Source organism: Schistocerca gregaria, chromosome 9 (genome assembly GCF_023897955.1).
Source record: "Schistocerca gregaria isolate iqSchGreg1 chromosome 9, iqSchGreg1.2, whole genome shotgun sequence".
Lineage (NCBI taxonomy): Eukaryota > Metazoa > Arthropoda > Insecta > Orthoptera > Acrididae > Schistocerca > Schistocerca gregaria.
Window position 1 is genome coordinate 178,997,105 of NC_064928.1, and position 13,527 is coordinate 179,010,631.

Consider the following 13,527-nt stretch of genomic DNA (forward strand, 5'->3'; position numbering starts at 1 on the left):
GATGTGTATTCATTGAGTACTTTCTTTCCTTGGGCTATTGATTTTTGGATGTGGTAGTTTTCTTCTATAGTTAATTTTTGGTATAGGCTGCTGCTAGTTTTAAGGATGTGAAGGTCAGTTTCAACGTTTGTTAGGTGGTGGTTGTGTGCTACCAGGCGGTCTGCAAATGTTGAATGTGTGCTATTGCTTTTCAGTGCTCTGAGGTGTTAATTATATCTGGTTCTGAAGGTCCTGCGTGTTTGGCCCACATATAGCATAACAGCTACCAAAACAAGAGGACAATAACATAATGTAAGGTATGATACCTTTCGCCATTTAACTTATAAATGCAACTTTTACATGATGTTGTAAACGACGCAAATGTTAATATGTTAATAACAAATTTACAGTTAAAAATAAAAATAGAACCCACTGACTTCTCATCCCGTTTTCTTAGCAAGCACGGAGACAGCAAGAAGAACTGCACCACAACGTGATTATTATTATTATTATTGGTGAACAGTCCTTAAATGGTTTCAATTTGAAGGGCAGTGATTGCTGTGGACGGAACATTTTGTAGACTTATGCACATACGTCTGCTGCAAGGATTCTGCCTGTATTTCTGTGTGTGTTTCAGAGAGTTGCAATTGTCCTGTGTTTGTCAAAAGCTGCTGTAAGTGCCAACGCCTTGGAGGGGAGTGAGGTGTAACCCGCAGACTAGGTCCTGCTGTGTTTACGTAATCCTGCCACGGCTGGATTGCTTTGGGTGAAGACCCTACACCAAAAGTTTAGTATATGTTTCCTTTCAGCCAAGGCAGGTAAAACGAGTTTTGTAATTCGATTGTGATTTTCTGATGTTTAAACAAATATTTTTTTGGGTTACATAAAGATAGACCTGCAACTAAGTAAACGTTAACAAATAGAGCAGGTGTGAAGTAATTAAACTCTCTCTATCGATTGTCATGTAATTTTGGGCCAATTGCAGTGATCTGTCTCTGTAATAATAGATAGTCCACAGCGCTTTTTGAGTCGATGTCACGTTTCTATTTAAGTTACAGTGTGTAATCATGTAAAAGTGAAATCTGGGTTTGTTTCATGGCAATCTTTCTTGCTTCTGTTACATATCCATTTTCTAGTGAATTGTGGTCAACCACGTGAGTTTTAAGTGTTGTCTGGGCTGTGTTGGGCCGTGTAGTAATCAAATGTAATTAAGTTGTTGCCCCCACTCTGATGGGAACTGTACTGTCAGTTGTAAGCTTTTGTTAAGTGTGGAGAAGCCACAGCAACACTGGGTTGCTAGATGTTTCCTAACTGATTTCATGTGCATTTTATGGTTATACTTGTTGGGCTCTGATAACTGTCTTGTTTTAATAAGAACTTATTCTGAGTAACTGCTGCATTGTACTGAAGATTGTGGGGAATTATCTGAAGGATCCTTATGTTAATAAATTAAGTAGGTGTAGATCAAAGTATGACTACCAGCCGTGGTTCGCCTTCCAGTTTCCTGTCCTGATAATAGTAGTGGTATGGGTTGTGCAATGTCGTATTGAAGGGGCCACGTACCATCGCTGTATTGACCCACTAACGTAAGGGCAACAGGCATGGAACTCCATGCCACAAACTGACATCCGGCATCTGTAAGATCAATGCACACACGTTTGCATGATGTATTCAACATTATGGCGGTTACACCGGTTATTAATCTACAAGAATTTCACATTTGCGCTTGCATTAAACTATGATTTCGCAATGTTAATCACTTAAATGTTACCTACACAAATGTGTCCCCAAAACTTCGTTACTCTACATTAATTATGTACTGGTGTTGTGAATTGCTTACATCACTCCATTCTTGGGATCAGATGTTGCAAAGTTTACTGCAGAACTTCCCTTGCTGTTGAGGAAAAATGGCGACATCGTCAACCGTTAATCGGGTAGGTAGGTTAGAAAATTTAAAAAGGGAAATGGATAGGTTAAAGTTATAGTGGGAATTAGTGACGTTCGGTGGCAGGAGGAACAAGACTTTTGGTCAGGCGAATACACGGTTATAAATACAAAGTCAAATAGGGGTAATGCAGGAGTAGGTTTAATAATGAATAAAAAAATAGGAATGCGGGTAAGCTACTACAAACAGCATAGTGAACGCATTATTGTGGTCAAGGTAGACACGAAGCCCACGCCTACTACAGTAGTACAAGTTTATATGCCAACTAGCTCTGCAGATGACGAAGAAATTGATGAAATGTATGATGAAATAAAAGAAATTATTCAGACAGTGAAGGGAGACGAAAATTTAATAGTCGTGGGTGACTGGAATTCGGTAGTAGGAAAAGAGAGAGAAGGAAACGTAGTAGGTGAATATGGATTAGGGGTATGAAATGAAAGAGGAAACCGTCTGGTAGAATTTTGCACAGAGCACAACTTAATCATATGTAACACTTGGTTCAAGAATCATATTGAATTTAATTGATGAAAGGAGAAAATATAAAAGTGTAGTAAATGAAGCAGGCAAATACAAACGTCTCAAAAATGAGATCGACAGGAGGTGCAAAATGGCTAAGCAGGGATGGCTAGAGGACAAATGTAAGGATGTAGAGGCTTATCTCACTAGGGGTAAGATAGATACTTCCTAGAGGAAAATTAAAGAGAACTTTGGAGAAAAGAGAACCTCTTGTATAAATATCAAGAGCTCAGATGGACAGAGCACTGAAAGACGTGAGTCGAAACAAGGCCCTGGGCGTAGATAACATTCCATTAGAACTACTGACAGCCTTGGGAGAGCCAGTCCTGACAAAACTCTACCATCTGGTCCGCAAGATGTATGAGACAGGCGAAATACCCTCAGACTTCAAGAAGAATATAATAATTCCAATCCCAAAGAAAGCAGGTGTTGACAGATGTGACAATTACTGAACTATCAGTTTAATAAGTCACGGCTGCAAAATACTAACGCGAATTGTTTACAAACGAATGGAAAACTAGGAGAAGCCGACCTCGGGGAAGATCAGTTTGGATTCTGTAGAAAAATTGGAACACGTGAGGCAATACTGACCCTACGACTTATCTGGGAAGCTAGATTAAGAAAAGGCAAACCTACGTTTCTAGTATTTGTAGACTTAGAGAAAGCTTTTGACAATGTTGACTGGAATACTCTTTCAGATTCTGAAGGTGGCAGGGGTAAAATACAGGGAACGAAAGGCTATTTACAATTTGTACAGAAACCAAATGGCAGTTATAAGAGTTGAAGGGCATGAAAGGGAAGCAGTGGTTGGGAAGGGAGTGAGACAGGGTTGTATCCTCTCCCCGATGTTATACAATCTGTATATTGAGCAAGCAGTGAAGGAAACAAAACAAAAATTTGGAGTAGGTATTACAATCCATGGAAAAGAAATAAAAACCTTGAGGTTCGCCGATGACATTGTAATTCTGTCAGAGACAGCAAAGGACTTGGAAGTGCAGTTCAACGGAATGGACAGTGTCTTGAAAGGAGGGTATAAGATGAACATCAACAAAAGAAAAACGAGGATTATGGAATGTAGTCCAATCAAGTGGGGAGATGCTGAGGTTATTAGATTAGGAAATGAGACACTTAAAAGTAGTAAAGGAGTTTTTGTATTTGGGAAGCAAAATAACTGATGATGGTCGAAGTAGAGAGGATATAAAATGTAGATTGGCAATGGCAAGAAATTTGTTAACATCGAGTATAGGTTGAAGTGTGAGGAAGTCATTTCTGAAAGTATTTGTATGGAGTGTAGCCATTGGAAGTGAAACATGGACATAAATAGTTTGGAAAGGAAGAGAATAGAAGCTTTCGAAATGTGGTGCTACAGAAGAATGCTGAGGATTAGACGGGTAGGTCACGTAACTAATGAGGAGGTAATGAATAGGATTGGGGAGAAGAGCAGTTTGTGGCACAACTTGACCAGAAGAAGGGATCGACTGGTAGGACATGTTCTGAGGCATCAAGGGATCACCAATTTAGTATTGGAGGGCAGCGTGGAGGGTAAAAATCGTAGAGGGAGACCAAGAGATGAATACACCAAGCAGATTCAGAAGGATGTAGGTTGCAGTAAGTACTGGGAGATGAAGAAGCTTGCACAGGATAGAGTAGCATGGAGAGCTGCATCAAACCAGTCTCAGGACTGAAGACCACAACAACAACGTCAACACGTCTTTCTATTTTGCAACTGATAAACGTGACTGGTCTTTTAGGTTAAGTATGTCATGGCATACACCAGCTGTGGTGTTTCCCTTTCAGTACATCGACACTATCATATACCTCTGTTTTTATAAGCTGTTTGAGATGGAAGTGTTGACAAACTTTAATCATACTGCATTTAGGGATCTTACACACTTGCATTGACAACTTTGTTCCAGCAGTACCTTTAAAATCAAAGAAGTCAGCAGTATGTACTGGAATTATATGGAATGAGTTTACTGCTTCAGCTGACTCAAAATCGTGTCTGCATCTTGCAGATGAAACGCCTTGCCTACCTTCCTCTGGTTTGTATAAGTGTGAAAGGTCTCTTGGATCTCAGAAAGTTCTACCCCTTCGTCAAAAAGGTTTTGTCATCTCTTCAAACAATCCCAGCCGAAATGCAGGAGTCCTTGACGTATGGAACTTGCAACTCTAGAGGGAAGCACTGCTTAGTACAAAGTCCATGCGCCGTATAGTAACAATTGTATAGTGACGAGTGTTTGAAACATTTTCTCCATGATCTGACTTGCATTAAATTTAGGAACTTACAACAGAGTGCCGAGAACTCAATAGCACTGTAAATGCGTTTTGTTAGAAAGTATCACATAGACCGTTTGACATTCGCGGTTTTCATTTATCTCATAATGAACGCCTAGGAATTATTGAAGAATGTTAGCAGCTTTCATTCAGTTAATACTAGGCAGAAATCAAATCTGCATGTGGAATGAACTTCCTTGACTCTTATGCAGAAAGGAGTGCAGTATTCTGCTACATCCAATTTCAATAAGCTACGATAAGAACTCAAAAATCTTAGCCCTAGCGCAAACACTTTTAAGTCTAAACTGAAGAATTTCCTCATGGCTCACTCCTATTCTGTCGAGGAGCTCCTGGAAGAGCTGAAAAATTAAGCAAATTCCAGTGTCACATTGTTGATTTTCTTTATTTAAACTTACGAATTGTCGCCTGAGTATGTTACTTATATTTCATTTTATCTGTTTCTACTATCGTGTTAAAATTTGATGTATTGCCTCGTTCCATGACCATGGAGACTTCTCCTTAATTTGGTCCCACGGAACAATAAATAAATAAAATCCTATCCTTCATCCCATGGGGCGTTAGTTGAGTATAGCATGGGAGAACACTCTCCAGAAGGCCGTTTTCTGATAGGTGTTCTGGAATGGTTCATTAAGTTGAACGATCAGGATTAGAATTTCTTTCTGGTAGGAAGTTTAAATTTCTCATCACGGATAGTTCTCTTATCTTGTCTGGCACATATAGACGAGCGAAGGTCTCTTCGCAGCCGAGACTCGAACTGGTTCCTGCGTGATCGAGCAACCAATTCTCATTGCCAGTCACTATCACCAACAATCAGATCAGATGTCAATTACAAATACGGCATGTCACTGAATATATATATAGCGACTATGTCACCTGGATTAGATAAGGTACAGAAATAACTGCTGTCAGCTCAAGATACGTGAGGCTCTGCTCAAAGTACACATAGAGGCGTGATGCAATAGCTGTGGAGATAAGAACCCCAAACACAGCGGGAGACGTTGTTTGCTTAAGTGACAGGAGAGGCTGACTGAGATAACACTCACCTGGCGATGTCGAGGGCCACCATCTCCTACAGCAGCTGTGCAGCGCAAAGTCCTCATGCCTTGACCCCAGAGGAAACTATGGAAATGAGTTGGCAGTTAGCTACTTCGCAAAATTCTAATCTCGAGCTCAGCTCACTGACAAGAAACCTAATGAGTGCGAAAAAACAAATTCAGTCTTGACTAAGGCTCATTTGAAAGTGTTATGTAAAGAATAACGACAGGAAAAATGTTTGCTGCTAATGTGAGTCAGGAGGGCGACAGAAAATGAATGTCCGGGAGGTGCAGAGATCAACCTTCTATGTGATGTATGTACTCCACTGCACAAAATGGACACCGATGACATTCAAGAAATGCCAATAACTGGCACCACTGAATGAAAAATTGCGCGCCACGGTGACCACGAAGGTTCGCACCATCAAGATCAAAGGCCACAAACCGTGCAGGACTTTCAGCTAGATACCCATTCTTAAAGAATGCATGTAGAATCGTATTAATGTATCGTGGTGTTGAGAACTGATGGGATGTGATATCGTGCAACCGGAGGCAAAACAGTCTGTCGTGGAGCTTATCGTGTAACTAGAAGTCCTTTAAGGTGTAACTGCAGATAGTGCGATAGTATGTTTCATAGGCACCCAAGAAACAAACATCCAGAGGCTGAAATTGTGCGTTGGTTCCACGTGATATGAACTACAAGATCGCAAACTTTTCAAGGGGGATGGTCTGCTCTAAATGAGTATGATTTTTATACGCAGTCCAGGAGTCAAGCAGAAGCGAGCTATCTTGACCAGTTGCTGGCCAAAATCAGTGTTCATGCAGTAGTTGTAATTGTCTTTCGCCCATGTTCCCACACTTACTTGTTGTAACGTAAATATTCCCCACTCCCCCAGTAATATATTGCACACGAGAAATAACTGTACGGGACGGAGCACCTCCAACTTCTCGCAGCTCAATATATAACTTTTCAGCTAATTTATCATTCAGGTTAACAGTATTAATTGTGTACGAATGCGTTAAGGCACTGCTGTTAATTGATCTTGATACAAATATCTTGGTACCTCTAATTTCCAGGGTTCCTTTCATATGCATTTCCTCTTCAAATTCAGATTGGTCGGAGCTGAAATCAAATTCCTTATTGAACGACGGGATAACTGTTTACTATTTCATTATCTCATTGTAATCTACATCGCTCGCAATTAGATGATCAAAACGTAATTGGTCACTATCATGCACATCTTGTAAATTCTGTCGAGCATCATTGAAACGTGCAGACACCAGTTTTTGTAAGAACCGCTGCTTGTGCTCCCTTCAATATACACTTCTGGAAATTGAAATAAGAACACCGTGAATTCATTGTCTCAGGAAGGGGAAACTTTATTGACACATTCCTGGGGTCAGATACATCACATGATCACACTGACACAACCACAGGCACATAGACACAGGCAACAGAGAATGCACAATGTCGGCACTAGTACAGTGTATATCCACCTTTCGCAGCAATGCAGGCTGCTATTCTCCCATGGAGACGATCGTAGAGATGCTGGATATAGTCCTGTGGAACGGCTTGACGTGCCATTTCCACCTGGCGCCTCAGTTGGACCACCGTTCGTGCTGGACGTGCAGACCGCGTGAGACGACGCTTCATCCAGTCCCAAACATGCTCAATGGGGGAAAGATCCGGAGATCTTGCTGGCCAGGGTAGTTGACTTACACCTTCTAGAGCACGTTGGGTGGCACGGGATACATGCGGACGTGCGTTGTCCTGTTGGAACAGAAAGTTCCCTTGCCGGTCTAGGAATGGTAGAACGATGGGTTCGATGACGGTTTGGATGTACCGTGCACTATTCAGCGTCCCCTCGACGATCACCAGAGGTGTACGGCCAGTGTAGGAGATCGCTCCCCACACCATGGTGCCGGGTGTTGGCCCTGTGTGCCTCAGTCGTATACAGTCCTGATTGTGGCGCTCACCTGCACGGCACCAAACACGTATACGACCATCATTGGCACCAAGGCAGAAGCGACTCTAATCGCTGAAGACGACACGTCTCCATTCGTCCCTCCATTAACGCCTGTCGCGACACCACTGGAGGCGGGCTGCACGATGTTGGGGCGTGAGCGGAAGACGGCCTAACGGTGTGCGGGACCGTAGCCCAGCTTCATGGAGACGGTTGCGAATGGTCCTCGCCGATACCCCAGGAGTAGCAGTGTCCGTAATTTGCTGGGAAGTGGCGGTGCGGTCCCCTACGGCACTGCATAGGATCCTACGGTCTTGGCGTGCATCCGTGCGTCGCTGCGGTCCGGTCCCAGGTCGACGGGCACGTGCACCTTCCGCCGACCACTGGCGACAACATCGATGTACTGTGGAGACCTCACGCCCCACGTGTTGAGCAATTCGGCGGTACGTCCACCCGGCCTCCCGCATGCCCACTATACGCCCTCGCTCAAAGTCCGTCAACTGCAAATACGGTTCACGTCCACGCTGTCGCGGCAGGCTACCAGTGTTAAAGACTGCGATGGAGCTCCGTATGCCACGGCAGACTGGCTAACACTGACGGCGGCGGTGCACAAATGCTGCGCAGCTAGCGCCATTCGACGGCCAACACCGCGGTTCCTGGTGTGTCCGCTGTGCTGTGCGTGTGATCATTGCTTGTACAGCCCTCTCGCAGTGTCCGGAGCAAGTATGGTGGGTCTGACACACCGGTGTCAATGTGTTCTTTTTTCCATTTCCAGGAGTGTACGTCGTTCTCCTTATGCACTACACTGTCGTATTACTGCGGACTTTTTCGAAAGCTGTTCATAAGTGTCTTTTTACTATGCTTCGGAGGATCTTCCAACGTGCGCAACTACGTTTAGTAAGCGGTCCTTGTACAACGATTAACTTTTACTATGTTTCACTGCAGGCGGGATTTGTGGCACCCTGTCCGACGAAGATGATGAAAAACATAGCTCGACACTGTTTCAGTACCGCTTTCACTTGTCAAGCGGGAATCGACATCATAGAACTCCTCATGTACACTACTCGCCATGAAAATTGCTACACCTCGAACATGACATGCTACAGACGCGAAATTTAACCGACAGGAAGAAGATGCTGTGATATGCAAATGATTAGCTTTTCAGAGCATTCACACAAGGCTGGCGCCGGTGGCGACACCTACAACGTGCTGACATATGGAAAGTTTACAACCGATTCCTCATACAGAAACAGCAGTTGACCGGTGAAACGTTGCCTGGTGAAACGTTCTTGTGATACCTCGTGTAAGGAGGAGAAATGCGTACCATCACGTTTCCGACTTTGATAAAGGTCGGATTGTAGCCTATCGCGATTGCGGTTTATCGTATCACGACATTGCTGCTCGCGTTGGTCGAGATCCAATGACTGTTAGCAGAATATGGAATCGGTGGGTTCAGGAGAGTAACACGGAGGAGGAAATTAGTGTTTAACGTCCCGTCGACAATAAGGTCATTAGAGACGGAGCACAATCTCGGATTAGGGAAGGATGGGGAAGGAAATCGGCCGTGCCCTTTCAAAGGAACCATCCCGGCAATTGCCTGAAGTGATGTAGGGAAATCACGGAAAACCTAAATCAGGATGGCCGGACTTGGGATTGAACCGTCGTCCTCCCGAATTCAAGTCCAGTGTGCTAACCACTGCGCCACCTCGCTCGGTGGGTAATACGGAACGCCCAACGGCCTCTTATCACTAGCAGTCGAAATGACAGCCATCTTTACCGCATGACAAACGGATCGTGCAGCCACGTCTCGATCCCTGAGTCAACAGATGGGGACGTTCGCAAGACAACAACCATCTGCACGAACAGTTCGACAACGTTTGCAGCAGCATGGAATATCAGCTCGGAGACCACAGCTACGGTTACCCTTGACGCTGCATCACAGACAGGAGCGCCTGCGATGGTGTACTCAGCGACGAACCTGGCTGCACGAATGTCAAAACGTCATTTTTTTCGGATGAAGGCAGGTTCTGTTTACAGCATTATGATGGGTGCATTCGCGTATGGCGACATCGCAGTGGCCACCATTGGAAGCGTGTATTCGTCATCGTCATACTGGCGTATCACCCGGTGTGATAGTATGGGGTGTCATTGGTTACACGTCCCGGTCACCTCTTGTTCGCACTAAGGCAATTTGAACAGTGGACGTTACATTTCAGATGTGTTAAGATCCGTGGCTCTAACCTTCATTCAGTCCCTGCGAAACCCTACATTTCAGCAGGATAATGCACGACCGCATGTTGCAGGTCCTGTACGGGCCTTTCTGGAATAAAGAAAATTTTCGACTGCTGCCCTGGCCGGCACACTCTCCAGATCTCTCACCAACTCGAAACGTCTGGTTAATGGTGGCCGACCAACTGGCTCGTCACAATACGCCAGTCACTACTCTTGAACTGTGGTATCGTGTTGTGGCTGCAAGGGCAGCTGTACACGTAAACGCCGTCCAAGCTCTGTTTGACTCAATGCCCAGGCGTATCGAGGCCGTTATTACGGCCACAGGTGGTTGTTCTGGGTACTGATTTCTCAGGATCTATGCACCCAAATTGTGTGAAAATGTAATCACATGTCAGTTCTAGTATAATATATTTGTCCAATGAGTACCCGTTTATCATCTGCAGTTCTTCTTGATATAGTAATTTTAATGGCAAGTAGTTTACATTGTCCGCGCAATCGAACGTGCACGACAATACCCTACACAGTCTCTGACTCATCTTGCAAAAACGCTAACATTTCATCTGGCACTTCTTTCTCATTTTCCACAATTCCTTGGTTATTTTCTGAATAAATGCCAACTTCGGCAGATGTTGTTGTAGATACGATGTAACGTTTGCTTTGTTAATTGTTGGCATCGTTTACTCTGTTGTATCAACACCACTAGCACTGCATCACTGTTGTGAGTTACTAAGCAGCTCAACTACGCTCTGTAGCCTCATGCTGTGCTGACCATCCGATACCTCTAGTCCCACCTCCTGTTGCCATTATCAGCCAATTTTGTCGTTGTATGCAAGACAATATGTTTGGCTTCGAATGTCATAAACAGTGTGGCATGTGCCTTCAACCAGATAATCGTCGGAGACGTTTTTGGAGGCAACCCAGTCAGGCTGAACGCCTTATACGCACTGTCTAGTGAGTGCAGCAAGGTGGAGGTTCCCTGCTGTTTTGGGGTGGCATTATGTGGGGCGGACGTATGCCGCTGGTGGTCATTGAAGGTGCCGTAGGGGCTGTACGATACGTGAATGCCATCCTACGCCCGACAGTGCAACTACACTCCTGGAAATTGAAATAAGAACACCGTGAATTCATTGTCCCAGGAAGAGGAAACTTTATTGACACATTCCTGGAGTCAGATACATCACATGATCACACTGACAGAACCACAGGCACATAGACACAGGCAACAGAGCATGCTCAATGTCGGCACTAGTACAGTGTATATCCACCTTTCGCACCAATGCAGGCTGCTATTCTCCCATGGAGACGATCGTAGAGATGCTGGATGTAGTCCTGTCGAACGGCTTGCCATGCCATTTCCACCTGGCGCCTCAGTTGGACCAGCGTTCGTGCTGGACGTGCAGACCGCGTGAGACGACGCTTCATCCAGTCCCAAACATGCTCAATGGGGGACGGAGATCTTGCTGGCCAGGGTAGTTGACTTACACCTTCTAGAGCACGTTGGGTGGCACGGGATACGTGCATTGTCCTGTTGGAACAGCAAGTTCCCTTGCCGGTCTAGGAATGGTAGAACGATGGGTTCGATGACGGTTTGGATGTACCGTGCACTATTCAGTGTCCCCTCGACGATCACCAGAGGTGTACGGCCAGTGTAGGAGATCGCTCCCCACACCATGATGCCGGGTGTTGGCCCTGTGTGCCTCGGTCGTATGCAGTCCTGATTGTGGCGCTCACCTGCACGGCGCCAAACACGCATACGACCATCATTGGCACCAAGGCAGAAGCGACTCTCATCGCTGAAGACGACACGTCTCCATTCGTCCCTCCATTCACGCCTGTCGCGACACCACTGGAGGCGGGCTGCACGATGTTGGGGCGTGAGCGGAAGACGGCCTAACGGTGTGCGAGACCGTAGCCCAGCTTCATGGAGACGGTTGCGAATGGTCCTCACCGATACCCCAGTAGCAACCGTGTCCCTAATTTGCTGGGAAGTGGTCCCCTACGGCACTGCGTAGGATCCTACGGTCTTGGCGTGCATCCGTGCGTCGCTGCGGTCCGGTCCCAGGTCGACGGGCACGTGCACCTTCCGCCGACCACTGGCGACAACATCGATGTACTGTGGAGACCTCACGCCCCACGTGTTGAGCAATTCGGCGGTACGTCCACCCGGCCTCCCGCATGCCCACTATACGCCCTCGCTCAAAGTCCGTCAACTGCACATAACGGTTCACGTCCACGCTGCCGCGGCATGCTACCAGTGTTAAAGACTGCGATGGAGCTCCGTATGCCACGGCAAACTGGCTGACACTGACGGCGGCGGTGCACAAATGCTGCGCAGCTAGCGCCATTCGACGGTCAACACCGCGGTTCCTGGTGTGTCCGCTGTGCCGTGCGTGTGATCATTGCTTGTACAGCCCTCTCGCAGTGTCCGGAGCAAGTATGGTGGGTCTGACACACCGGTGTCAATGTGTTCTTTTTTGCATTTCCAGGAATGTATATGAGTATCATTGTCGTCCCGACGAATTCCATTGGTGAATTCCTCTCTATAAATCATTTGTTTGTACTAGTTCCTGAGAGACTTTTAGAGTATTTTCCTACTCTTCATCTTTTGGCGAAGAATCTATGTCCTGTCAAGTGGTGTTATTTAGCCGTTGCTGTTCGTGTCTTTGATCTGCTGGGGTCGCACCAGGCTGGCCAATAGCAAGTATATTAAATGCATTCAGTTTTACATTTGCCAACGTACACATACGTTTATGATGGTGAGGCACATAAATGACAAGGTTATTCCACCCCAGATGTGGCAGACTCACACACTAATCTACTGAAAATCCTTCTTAAAATGATTACAGCGTTTCTTATAATTTACTGTTGAGAAAATAAATCCTTACAGGTTTGGAAATGATATGTTGCACAGTATTTCACAGACATGTGTGTTACATATTGTTGTACATAATTGTGCAACCGCTGTAGGGGCAACATGGGCATTCCTTGATAAGTCTAGCATGGCGGTATCGCACTAGGCTTCAAATGTTTCCTTTGGAGTCCCAGTTATATGATCTCATATTTCGCTTCATATCTAATCTCACTCAACTTGCCTTTTAATTGCGTTGAATACGACTCCCGAGATAAGAGCATTACAGTTTCAAGTGCTGCAGCAGATACAAAACACTGCAATCTATGTGGGGACGAGAGTGTACGCAGACACTTTCCCTCCAGCACTTGCCTCGCAGCGGCTCAAGGCTAGGACAACATGGTCGGCACATTGCAGCACATCACTTTCTACAATGGCCAGAAGATGCCCATTATAGGCTTGGGTACTTGGCAGGTACGTTCCACCTTCAAGTGTCACATACACAGGATTACCAACCGTCCCGTATTGTAAAGAATCTCCCTAATTCATGGTAAAAACAAAAGTATCGCATGGACCTTTTGAACGGGAGGCTAAAATCCTTATTTAACATTTTTCCGCTAATTTGCTTTCTTGTTGTAACTCGTTTATCAAAATTGCATTAAAGTCAAGCCTATACGTCGCTGATCAATAAACTGGAATGTGAATCTGACTTAC

At 45.3% G+C, this 13,527-nt stretch overlaps 1 protein-coding gene across 1 annotated transcript in view; it reads left to right on the forward strand.

The window, feature by feature from the left end:
• Window positions 1–13,154: 13,154 nt before the first annotated feature.
• LOC126291893 (1,5-anhydro-D-fructose reductase-like) overlaps window positions 13,155–13,527 on the forward strand; it is a 52,866-nt gene continuing 52,493 nt past the window's right edge. The window contains exon 1 of the mRNA XM_049985622.1: window positions 13,155–13,287. Within this exon, the coding sequence (XP_049841579.1) occupies window positions 13,213–13,287 (75 nt within the window). The 5' untranslated portion in view covers window positions 13,155–13,212. The remainder of the gene's footprint in view (window positions 13,288–13,527) is intronic.